The sequence below is a fragment of the Vidua macroura genome, chromosome 2, assembly GCF_024509145.1.
Source record: "Vidua macroura isolate BioBank_ID:100142 chromosome 2, ASM2450914v1, whole genome shotgun sequence".
Classification (NCBI taxonomy): domain Eukaryota; kingdom Metazoa; phylum Chordata; class Aves; order Passeriformes; family Viduidae; genus Vidua; species Vidua macroura.
Genome location: NC_071572.1, coordinates 56,791,254 through 56,804,330, shown reverse-complemented (window position 1 = coordinate 56,804,330; position 13,077 = coordinate 56,791,254). Strand labels below are relative to the sequence as shown.

The following is a 13,077-nucleotide window of genomic DNA, read 5'->3' as shown; positions in this document are numbered from 1 at the left end:
CTCCTTCCTGAAATGTGTTATTGCCCTCATTTTATACAATTTGCTTCTGTACGTATGTCTACAGTACTTTAGAAACTTAGGGGAAAATAGGACTTTGTTAACTTATCAATTATTTTCTTCAAATTCAAACAAAACCTCTGTATTACTCTTCAAGCCTGTTTCTGTGCAAGTACTTTTTCCTGAGTTACTCATATGTTTGCTACTGCCAAAGCATCACTCTACACTAGGTAACAAAGAAGGGTGCTAACCCCAGCAAAGGAAACTACAACAACTAAAAGATAAATACAAATAATATAATTTTCTTACATCCAAATGCTGACACTACAATACCAAAAATTTTGAAAGGTGTCCAGTCCACTTTCAAAAGTACACTGAATAAAATCTTCCAGGAATTGACTCAACAGCAACCAACAGAGATGAGAGGTTCTGCCACAGAACCAAGCACTTTTGAACACAGAAAAAGCTCCTTGTATTGAATATTTGTCTGTAGTCCTCTACAGTCTTGTTCAGGACACGCGGCCTTGTAGCCCACTTATTTTTGCTAATAACAGGCTACAGGTTTTGTATGAAGCTAACACCACATGCTTCCAGACCTCTCAGGCTTCGAGACATGGCTTGCCTGTCTGGAGCTCAGTTTTGGCTTATTTAGTTGCAACAGGATGTGTCTAGTAACATAATCACTATCACCCCACTAGTCGTACATTTTTCTTAGCCTTGTACAAGTCTCTGGCATAAAGTTTACCATTACAACATTTCTGTAACTAGTAGATAGAATATGACCGTAAATTAAATGCAGCATAGAAATGTACAGGTATGGGATGGGGTGGAGAAGTGTTAGCACTACTGAAAGCAATTTTATTAGACCACTAAGACATCACTCAGCCAAAAAATTAAATGCTTGGCTTTCAATACCAGGTGTATTTTTTAGGCTCACAAACTGCACAAGATAAAATGTCACAACAGAAGAATTTGGACATCACAAGTGGTTTAAAATGCAAGCAACCAAACCAGTTAAATTTACTGCAATAAAACCTTAAACAATACATTGTCTTAGATATATCTGAGTATATAAAAAGCTTTATTCTTAAAGCTTTTTGTATTTATTTTAGTATGGGTCCACTTTATGAGTATTTGTCTTTCCCTTCAGCAGCCAAGATGAAAATTTTTACTTCCCTTAATTTTGATCTTATTTAATTGAAACAAGTTATACCATCTCCAATTCATCTCTCTGGAGTACAAAATCTTTCATTCAATTGCATTTTCTGGATTCAATTAGTTGTGCCACTCAAAACCAGTAATTCAATGCACTGACTGCTGCCACCAACACCTGCTCTCCTGTTAACATCAGTGAGGCATTTCAATGATTGTAAACTTCACTACCATAGAGTCAGTACCAAAGTACAGTGCTACAGGGTTACATTTACATTTCAACTTCATGTTGTTTGATTATATACAATTTGGAATCTTTGTCATTGTTATGACAGCAGTTTAAAACACAGTATGTTTTCCTGCCCAACACTAGGTGAATGGACTGTTAAGCAAGGAAACAGCATTTATCACAGATGATTTAAACTATCAGTGAAGAGTCAATCAGAGAAAAAGTACTAGTATAAAAATCCTGATCAAGATCAAACTATAGTTTTATCTTTGAGATAGCAAGGCAATTTCAATGAAAGGATATCTACAGATGTAATTGTATCCAAAAAAAGATTATTTTATTTTAATTTGCCAAATTGACACAGTACATGTGCACGTGTTACTCAAACAGAGCCATGACACAACTGTGAAAAGCAAGAAATTCATCAGTAAGATGTACTGCTATTCTAGTATTTCTTGTCAAATTTGATGAAGTGAGAATTAAATTGCACTTCAGAACTAGAACATACTTTAGCCTTCCTGAAACAAACAAGACAATGATCCATTGGATAATATTAGCTAACTATTTATTTGTGTAGGAATACAAAGTAATAGTGAAAGTCCCAAACACAAGCCTACAAAAAGCAGAATGAGAAAAACTTATACAAGAGGAAAGAAAAACAAGTCTAAGCAAGGCACATTGCTTACACATCTAGATTTGAGTAAATTAGATCACAAAATGTTTTTTCTAAGTTTAAAAACTTTTTAAAGGACTAAAGATAAAGGCAATAGCAGGAACCTGATAGTAGATCAAAAACATTTAAATCATACTCCAAGTGAAACTAATTCAATACCTAGCAGTTAGCATAAAATACTTAAATCACATAAGATCACAATAATTAGAAATTAGTTTGTGCAGTCTTGACATTTAGGTAAGGTAAGCTTTGTTCTGATTGACCCTATTACATAAGCAGTTATGGAAAGGACCTTATTAGGACAGAGCAATCAAGAATCACCAAGTTATTCAGCAAACCAAAATGTCACAGCCATCTCACATCCTCATATTATTAAATGATAAAGATTAAATGGTATTCCCTGACAATTAAAAACACTAGGAGGATAAGACAATTGATGAATACCTACGATCTTTTACTTTGTAAACACTTCTCCTAGGATACACATGAACCTGCATGTTTCCACAGGGATAAGCAGTATTTATTTTTCAGGAACTTAACCAGGAAAGGAAAAATTGCAGCTTTGTTTCACCATTGCTCCTCTTCTCAGTCTTAACTGGAAAATTAGAAGGAGCTGGCATCTGCAACTAGATCTGCATGGAAGAATAACTCTCCTGTTAGTCAAACCACCTGCTTGAGAAGTAGTGGTGAAAATTGATGATTAGAGAGTATAAGCACTCATTTGCTTCTCCTAGAAGAATGAGAAGTAGGCAACAAACAAGTTGTTGTTGTTTTCATAACTTTCTTACATATCAAAATGGGTTGTGTCAGAAGAGCTGTATTTCCTGCCTCCATGACTTGAACAAGCAAAGTATTAGACTTTTCAGTTGTCATCATAAATACACAAGGTACCAGATTGCCCTGTATGCCTTTTAGGCTTAAGATGTTAAACTACATTTACTTTAACAAAACCAGAAACTTGATATTACTCCTGGCTGTAGTTATATGTTCAGAATAATACTACTAATCTTGTCTTGAACAAAATCAATTAAGTATGCTTTCCATAATTTTAGATTTTATGAAAGACAGAATATCTTTTGCATTCAACAAATGCAAAAAATAGATAGAGCTTTTACTAAAAATACAAAAATCACCCTACTGAGGCCTTTTATGTATTCAATCTTCTTAACAGAAATGTTAAGTCAATTCAAAACTGAAAAGGTCAGTTGTTACTGTCAAACTGAACTGCCACAAAGCAAGCATACATACATCAAGCAGACAATCAAGGCAAGAATGCCAAGTAACTGACAACTGTAAACTTCTGTCTCATTAAAACCCTGTCAAATTAACCACCAGGTCAATGTCATTGTTAGAAAAGTTTACAGCTGATTCACATGAGGAGGTTTGATTTTTCTGGTCTTAAAAAATAGAAATCTAGCAACCATTTATGAAGTCTGAAAAAGTAAATATCAAAAAGCCTTTTAGCAGAAGGAACATACTTTAATGAAAGTTTAACAAAACAAAATAAAGAGAGAAGAACTTTTAATGAGTTTCCATGTCAACACAAGATATAGCAAACTAAATGGCAAAGCATTACCTATTTGCAGGAACTTCAGGCTAACACTCTCAGCAAAGTCAAATAAAGGCATTTAGCAGAAGTATTTTAGCAGAAGTATTGCAACGGTAACATTTAGAGTAAATTCTCATTTTTAACAATGCTTCTATCTTCTGTATTAGAGAGTAACAAAATACCAGATGGAGGTATAATCCAATTGATAGAAGGAATAACTAGTAGAAACAAACGTTTTTAATATCTGAAGAGAAGTCCTAGAAAAATTAAAATTGCTATTGCATAGGTAACTCAGCTGAAGTTTTCTGCACTGATTTGGTTATCTCACCAGTGGTATCTTGCTCATGGAGCTGAGCACCCCTGCAAACAGTGGGTACCCATCATGGGTAAAACAAGAGGTACAAAGGATTAACTTAACCTGCCTGATGGCTCAAATAGAACAATGGCTGGCTCTAAGGGGAGTTTCACATGCACTTTCAACTATAAAGAAAAGGAAGTTACAGATAGTAACTTTTTTCTGTATTAAATCTACAATATTTTTTTTTCCTTCATTAAATCTATACAGATGCAAATATAAAGAAGCCCTGAAAATTCAGCATTACACTCAAAACAACATCCTCCTAATTTCAACTTGGTAGTCCTCAAATCCATACATGCTCTACACAGACTCTTGAATTCTCTTAACTTAGATACAACATGGTGGAACTGAAAAAAGAATTTTTGTGATCTAAAGTATTGAATCAATGAATCAAATAATGATGAATGAACCATTAATATTTTTTAAAATCAAAATATTTTTTAAATAATTTTTATATCTCAGATTTTTTTTGAAATTCCATAAAATTCATGGATAGCCCAGGGAAACTGTAGATGCCCCATCCCTGGAAGTGTTTGAAATTGGACTAGGCCTTGAACAACTTGGTCTGGTGAAAAGATGCCCCCTTCAGGGTAGCTGGGTTGGAAGCACATGGTCTTCAAAGGTCCTTCCAACCCAAACCAGTCTATGATTAGAAGAGAGAAGGGGTTAGGAAGAAGGGAAAATTTTTCAAAAGAGAATTACATTGGTACTGGCAAAATTGAACTACAAACAATTCTCCACCTGCAAATATTCCTTTATGGTTAGCTTTTCTGTGAGACAAATGAAACAAACAGCAACTTTTATTGTCAGACATAAACTATTTAATATAAAAGCTGAGTAATGCAAGCATTTCTTTCAAACTTTAATATTTTACTAGTTTTGTAATAGTAACAAAGAATTGATGTGGGAAATGCAAGCATAGAGAGCTACCAAGGCCTCAAACATACAAGCTCAGAGATAGAGATGGATACAGTGTTTGACCTAAGACCTTGGAGAAGGTTTGAAGCTTTAGAATAGAATAGTGAAACAGACACGAAATAAGAATAAAGATTTGCAGTTTAAGCCAAAATGCGTTTTAAGCAAGTAGAAATATGTCTCATGTAAGCAAATAAATATGCTAAGAAAGATAGTAGAAGATTTTAATCATTTTAAATTATGAACAGCTCTCAGTTCAATCCGATTACATGAATATCAATTAGTTCACATCTACACTCTCAGACCAACGATTTATAATGATCAAACAAAGTTAATACTTTGTTCCTTCCTGCAGAAAACTCTATATCCAACTGAAGCAAAATGAAAATAAGGTGAAAGTTTTCTATCCTCAGACCCTCTGAGTGCAATTTTATGATGTCATAAGGTGAGCATGAGGGAGGGACAGACCTCCCAAAGATTTAAAACATTAATTATAAATTGCAGTTCCCTAAAAACTTGCTTTTTTATTATTATCAATATTCAATTTCAACAAATATTTCCAGAAGTGATATGATCTTTTTGCATCCAAACATATGACTTATCTTTTATTTTAAATATATACTGTCTTTTCACTCGCAAAGCTAAGATCTCAGTGAAGAGAAATCAACAAATTGACCTGCAACACCCCCATGCTTCCAGGCTGAATCTTCCCATGCCACACCTTAAAAGACAAAATGATAAACAATATTCCAAAATTTGACCCAATTTGAAACAGCACCCCTACTCCTTTTTTATTGTAATGACTTGTTCAGTCCAGAAAAACATGTAATTTTATTTTCACTTGTTGAAGTGGTTAAAAAAAAATTACTTACTTGCAGCTGAACTGAGTTATCCTGAAGACCTTCCACAATAGGAGAGAATCTATCAACATTCCTCTCCTCTGCTGCTGCTGTTACAGCTTCCAATATTTTTTCAAGTCTGTGAGAAAAGAGTATTATTTCACTCACGAGAGATATTTAAACTTATTTATTTGCTATCTTAAAAGCCATGTTGCCAAATTATTCACCTGGCTCAATTTCTTGTAAACAAATTTAGGAGGTTTAAGCAATACTTGTTGCCTTTAGAGATTTTTGTAACCAAAGGATAATTTACTGGATTACGAGGGTGAAAAAAAGTATGCTAATAAATATTAAGCAAAAGAATTGCTGCATAACTATTTCCATCTAACCAGTACATCCAGATGTGAAAAAGAAAACTCACTGATATGGCCACGATAAAAAAAACCCACAAAGATATCCTGAAAGCTGACAATATAATACAGATATTACTTTCAAACCTAAATTGAAAATTTTACCATTTCATTCAGATATAACTATAATTTGGGATATTGTAGAATTACCTTACTATTTCTTGCTTAACTACAGTACTTACATGTTTTCCTCTCCAACAATGCACATTGCAGATAAGAGTTTAACTATATCCGTCATCATGTTAGTTTGCTTGGGATCAATTGCTTTGGTCAGCAACAAAAGGCTCCTCTCTTCTCCCAAAATTCTTTCCAACCCATACTAAACAACAGAAGAACATTTGTAAGGGAGGGGATCCAAATGACCATCAAGTACCTAGTAATGACACCATTCCCCTCAAGTAGGAATTTCAAATGACATTTTAGTCTGTGAAATAATAAAAAAAAAAAAATAAATGAGAGAAAAGTGCCAAATAGGTCACTTATTCTGTAGGAAGGCATCAAAAGCAACAGCATCAAAAGTAACAGCATCAAAAGTTTACATTATTGTCTTTGAATATTTCAGAGAGAAAGTGGCAGACTTCTGGCAGACAGAAAGAACTTCAAACCACAACTGACCAACCCACCACTTCACCAAATTGCATGGACTTATACTCATCAGGTACCTTACCTAATTGAACTGTAGTAACTTAGTTTCTAGAATAAATAAAATCCCATACCTTATTATTCATGAAGGCTCTCAAACACTGTATAACTTTATGCTGACTCCTTTTCACAAGTCGGTCCTGACTGAATAAATGAAAATTTTAGTGTAAATAAATGCTCTTTAAATATTAAGAAAAGCTAACTTTACATTAAGACTTTATATTAAGATATAGAGATTATATTTAATTTATATTCTATTTATATTTAGAAAAGCTAATTTTGTATTAAATCCTTACTTTTTTGTCTCAACCAATCGTTCCAAAACATCCAACAGCAGTCCCAGACCTTCTCCGCCAAAGTTTTCAACCCAGCTAGAGAGAAAGACATTTTAAAAAAATGACATTTCGAAGACTAATCACAGTGAAAGAAAACTGTCACCATAAATAAAAGCAGGTATAATTAGATGGTGTTAAACCCAAAATATCTTCAAGAGAACACAACAGAAATTTTAAATTTCAGCTACTACCAAAGGCATCTTTTGATGAGGTTAAACCCTTGGCCAGGTGTTTCTTCATGAGACAGATGCTTCATGGTCCTGTTTAGTATTGCTCAAAACCCCTTGATATCAAATACAAGTAACACCACACTGACAGTAGCACTAACAATTACAGGAAGAGAAAACCAGATTTTTTTTTTTCTTCGAAAAGTAAATATATTATGAAAATAGATTTTCTCTGACGGGTGTTTTATTCTGAAACAGATTAGGCAATTAACTGGCAAATATATTTGGCGTATCTGTCCTAGACATAATCCTAGAAGATTCATTTCTTTGAACATTTTGTATTAGCAGAATTATGTGCAGCATCTTTGCTGTACATCCAATAGCTGGGGATGATCAACTAAGTACTGATGCATTCTTACTGCCTTTACCTCTGCTTCCACAAGAGAACAAAAACTACTTACACTGCCCAAAGAAAACACTCAGCTTTTTGTCATTCTGACAAAATACTAAGATATCAGTGCTTCTATTTTCAATGTATTTTTTTTTAAATGTCTTCTTGATGAAATTCAACCTGTTGCAACTATTACACAAAAGGGGAAGAAATAGTTGCAGATAACTAGTTATCTGTAATAATATGTACACTAGATCACTTGAACCACTTTTGATGAACTGTGCTGGCAACTGTGAGGTCAAAACACCTAAATTATTTACCTAAAGATTAGTGACCAAGATTGTCCTTTTAGAAGCTTTCTTTTTATAGTGATAGGAAATAAACACAGCTTTTTGCAGTAAACCATAGATTTCAATACCTGTTTCTAAGTACCAGAGATCAAACAACTCAGTAATATTTGATTTAGATTTTCGCTGTGAACTCAAAATACAACTTACAAAAAAGACTAATTGAAAACTCTTTGTCAGAATAACTCAGGTTACTGTAAAGCATGATTCCTTCCACATAAACCATTACATATTCTAAATAAGACAACTCAATTCAGAAACAAATTAGTAGAAGGAAAGAAGCAAATACCCATAGAGAAGACCCACATCACCAAGCCAGACACAGACAAAAGAAAGTTGTGCAATCCTTTTCTAATCATGTCCCAACATTTCATTTGCATTATCTTAAACTACACCCTAAACAGTTTCCCCAAATCATGTGTACAACCACTGTCTTAAATGGTAACTCTAAACAAAAGAATGTAAATAGAATAGAGTAGGAAAAAATACAATTTAATAAAATAAAGTCAGCATTCACAAATCAACCTGCATGGAACAAATCAAAATTAAGACTTGTCAGTGATTACTGATGAGTTAACCTTGCTTCAATAAAGCACAGGTAAACAAAGGTTGTGCTTTCTGCTGTATAGATAAGCCCTACCGGTACAGAAAAAATACAAGAAGGAAGGAAGGAAGCAAGCTTAAAGTACACTGAACAGAAGCACACATTTAGAAATATATATGTAAATATATATGTTCATTTATATATTTCTAAATATATACATTTATATGTATATAAACTTATATCTTTAGAAATATATAAATAACTCAAACCAAGGTGCCTAACTCCCATTATTGATTACCCTGACAAAAATAAGTTAGAAGATCAAAGACTTAGAAAATATTTCAAAAATAAAAATGAAAAACAATTGACTACTTAGCACTAGAAAAAAAAGGGAACTGCTTCTGCATCACATTTCATTTACCTTCTCTTAGTATTACCTTGTATAGATCAGCCAACTCTATTAAAAATAACAGAACTACAGAGGATACATAATCAATGAAAAAGAAAGAAGTTAAAATCACTCTACTGCACACATACTCATTAACTGGAAAACCGTGAGACATGTACATCTACATATTCATTAATTTTAATCCATTAAGAAATTAGAATATGATTAATCTCTTCAACATGTGCTAATGATGTTACCTGACAGGATTACTAGTCAAGGACACACGGAGAGATTCTAAACAAGTGACTAGTCTTTCATCCGTTGACCCAGATTTTAAATCCTGAATAAATTCTTGGGGAGAAATCTTCCTACTGCTCTTGAGACTTCCCTGAAACACAGAAAATACACTTTTTCTTTATTTGGTGCATACAGAACTTAAATAGCTTATTAATGGCTAAGCTTCATTTCTGTTCCTTGAAAAATATATAATGTAGACCTATAAACCTGTAACTGATGGCTATCTACTATTTGCCAAATACTGACTAAATTTGGTCATTTTATGAATAAATTTTTTATCAACAGAAAAAGCAACAGGTATGAAATGTACAAATTTATCACACATGCTCAGAAAAATAAAATTTTTGTATTGAATGGATTCTATCTATGCATTGCAAACACCTTAATAGTCAATATTCAACAGAAGGAAAAACCAATTATGAGGTCCTCTGAAGAGATCACAGGGCACATGTCCAGAAGGGTGACTGCACTCACATAAGCTTACAGAGCCAAGAAGCAGCATACCAGAATACTCAGCATGTTACTGTGGTAACTTCTGCTCTTGCAGAAGTAGAAGTGTTCATGCAGATATCAAAAAATAAGAAGTCTAGCCCACCTAATATCCAGTTCACATGAAGGATAGATATATTTTCTACAGAACGTATCTAAATACAAAAAAGCAGGCATACAATGGTGCATAAAACTTAGACTTAATTCATTGCAAGACTCCTTTTTTTGAAAATAGAAGCACAACTGTCATGTTGCACAAAGAGACTTACTAAACAGTTCTTGATCAACTAGTGGCTTAAGTCAGTAATTGAAGAGAATTAGACTTGCAGTACAATAATAACTTGAAATTAATCACTGTAAATGGTGAGATAATCTTATTATATTACTATAGCTCTCATTATATTATTATTATGTTATATTAGTTTCATACAAGTGATGTTTTATCCCTTTGGTAGATCCTCAGGAAATACTGAGATGTAATCTTTTCTTCTATGAAGAAGAAGATGATTAAATAGTTTCTAGCAAAGAAATGAAGCTAGAAGATAGGAAGCATGGTTGACAGACCAGGCTGCTGAGCTGCCATCCAGAGGGAAATCAACAGACAGCAAAAATGGGCAGAGGAATTTCAGGAAGTTCCACAACAGAAAACTGTAAATCTTGAACCTGAGGAGGAATAAACCCATGCACCAACATGTGCTGGGCCTACCAGCTGGAATGTAGGCATGTAGGAAAATAGGAGTTGTGATGGATGACAAGTTGACCATAGGTAAGTGCATCACCAGCTGGTTGAGGGAGATGACCCTTCCCCTCAGCTAAGCAGTGGTGAGACATCTGGAGAATTGTGTCCAGTTCCTGACTCCCCAGCATGAGAGATGTGGACATATTGGAATGAGTCCAGAAAGGGCTGTGGACGGAATTACAAGAGAATCTGTAGTACATGGAGAGGCTGGTAGAACTGAGATTGTTTAGCCCCCAGAAGAGAAGGCTCAGGGGAACCCTATCAATGAAAGGACAAGAAGAACAAATTGAAATACAGGAAATTGGTTAAACATAAGACAAACACAAACTTCTCCCCTCCTCCCTCTGTTTTCTTAAGCATGAGGCTGGTATAGCACTGGAACAGCTTGCTCAGGCACACTGTGTAATCTCCCCTATAAGAGATATTAAAATTGGAATAGATAAGAAGTTGGATGCGACTATCTCCAGGGTCTCATCTAATTCTATTCCATGACTCTGTGACAACAGAACATTGGGGGCTATAACAGTCTCCACTCCAACTATATTTCCTCAGACTTGATAACAGATGCTCTGGACATCCAAAAAAAAAAAGAAAAAAAAAACCACCCAAACAAAAAAACCCACCTGCTGCCAGGAATCATCCCAAAAATATAGCATCTCATGTTATATTTTGAAACACCATGTGTAATACATGGAATGTCATTCAAAACATGCTTCTGAATTGATGGATATCCCTACTTGCTTAAGTATGAGGGTAATTTCCAATAACTATGCTACACAAAAAAAAAGTAGATGAGATGTACTGCAAAGAATAAGGGTTGAGGTGAGAATCTGGAAGACAGATCTAGGAAACCCAGAGAAAAATTTAAAAAATCAGGAACAATAAATGTTCCCACAAACAAAATGAAACTCAATATTTTCAGTTTTCTTTCATGGATCTTTCCAGCTGGACTCTGCATAGATAAGATAACAGACTGACTAGAGACAAAATGACCAAACTCCCAGCAGCCTTCATGACAAAGTACTTAACTAAATGTTACAAGAGAGTTAGAAATTTCAAGTAGTCTCAGAAATTCTGCTGGCAGCTCCTGATGTGCATACACTACTTGATAAGCACTACTTGTATGCCTAAGCATAAGGATTAATATCCTGTGTGGAGAATCTGTCATTTCCAGTGACTTCTCCCAGCAGTTCCTGCTGTAAAATTGACAAAACTGATGGAAACAAAATACTTATAAGTTGTCAGTAAAATTTCTTTTTTTGATGTACAGTCATATAGGACAGTCATATGGACACAACATACAGTTAAGATGGTTAGAAGATATTTTGGAGGGAATTTAAAATAATCAATAGCAAGTGTGTGCAGTGCAAAGGTCACATGGGACAGGAGCCCAGTCATACTAGAAGAATCCACTAGAATGACATTTCAGAAAGCCTCATGTGACCCGTCTGAAAACAGTGCCACATGCAGTGGAGACTCACATCAATATCCAGAGAGTAACCAGTCATCCCATTTCAAACTCAGTTCCCCACTGGTACATTACCCTATGCAAAAGAAGCAGTAAACTGTGACTGTCTGTACAACAACCTACCACAATGCTAAGTACCACTTATTCAGTTATGCCGAAGTTCTGCAACATAAAATGATACATCTGCCAGTGCTTAAATAAAATGAGAGCTGCATTTGGTATCAATTGTGAAACAGATTATATTAGCTGTATTTCAGCATGAGAAAAGCTGCTTAAGTTCAAAATGTTCAAGTTTACTGAGAAACAGGAAATATCTTGAGGCATCAGTGCCTCTAGAAACTTAATTGCTCAACTGAAGAACAACTGGTCTGTGAGCAGATGCAGCATGAAGTCAGCATTAATTAATCTAGTTAAAATATCACAAGAGCACAACGTGAACAATAAAAAGAAAATATTGAGAAGAAAATTCACTTAAAAAACACAGTTTGTGTGTTTTCAACCTATAAAACAGCAAAACCTATGGTTGAGTAACATGATAGCAATGCTACTTTTATATACCCTTGAGTATTAACCTCATAACATGGAAAAGTTATTTACAAAACTTTTCTTTTCTGGAAGTATTACTATGCAAAGAGGTGTGCTTTGTGATTATTGGAAAGGAGTTGTGTACTTCTGAGAAAGAGGAAACCCTGACACTGAGGTCAATGATAAAGCTTTGATTACAGTAGAGCACACTTTGCTTACCGGAGGCTGTTGCATTTTCATTGATTCATTAGAGGTGCATCTATGTTCTTCTTTAAGAACTATTTTAATAGTTCCTAAAATGATAAATGCTTTAAATGAAACATGCTCACTTCCATGACATTTGTGAATGAGGATATCTTTCCCAAGGCAAAATATCTTAGTACCCATCTCCTTAAAGAAGTATGAAAAGAAGTAAGAAATACCAAAAGAAGTTACTGCAGTATCACTTATAGAAGGAGAAGCCCGAGATGGGATTGGTTGCACACAATAGTCAGGAGCTACATGACATTTCAACTGTTCCAAAAAAGTATGACACTTTCATGAAATCAAGGTACACAAAAAGTTAGCCAAGTACTCTTGGGGTGCAGTGCACTATTCTCTCTAGACTCAGAAGGCACTCAGTC

The 13,077-nt window shown here is 34.5% G+C and overlaps 1 protein-coding gene across 6 annotated transcripts in view; it reads right to left on the bottom strand.

The window, feature by feature from the left end:
- The window catches only part of DIAPH3 (diaphanous related formin 3), a 202,236-nt gene that overhangs the window by 163,906 nt on the left and 25,253 nt on the right, over positions 1 to 13,077 (bottom strand). For all 6 annotated transcript variants that reach the window (XM_053971172.1, XM_053971175.1, XM_053971173.1 and 3 more), the window contains 5 exons: positions 9,194 to 9,324; positions 7,061 to 7,135; positions 6,839 to 6,908; positions 6,305 to 6,441; positions 5,746 to 5,851 (listed from right to left, as the gene is read on the bottom strand). In XM_053971172.1, coding sequence (XP_053827147.1) covers positions 5,746 to 5,851; positions 6,305 to 6,441; positions 6,839 to 6,908; positions 7,061 to 7,135; positions 9,194 to 9,324 — 519 coding nt within the window. The remainder of the gene's footprint in view (positions 1 to 5,745; positions 5,852 to 6,304; positions 6,442 to 6,838; positions 6,909 to 7,060; positions 7,136 to 9,193; positions 9,325 to 13,077) is intronic.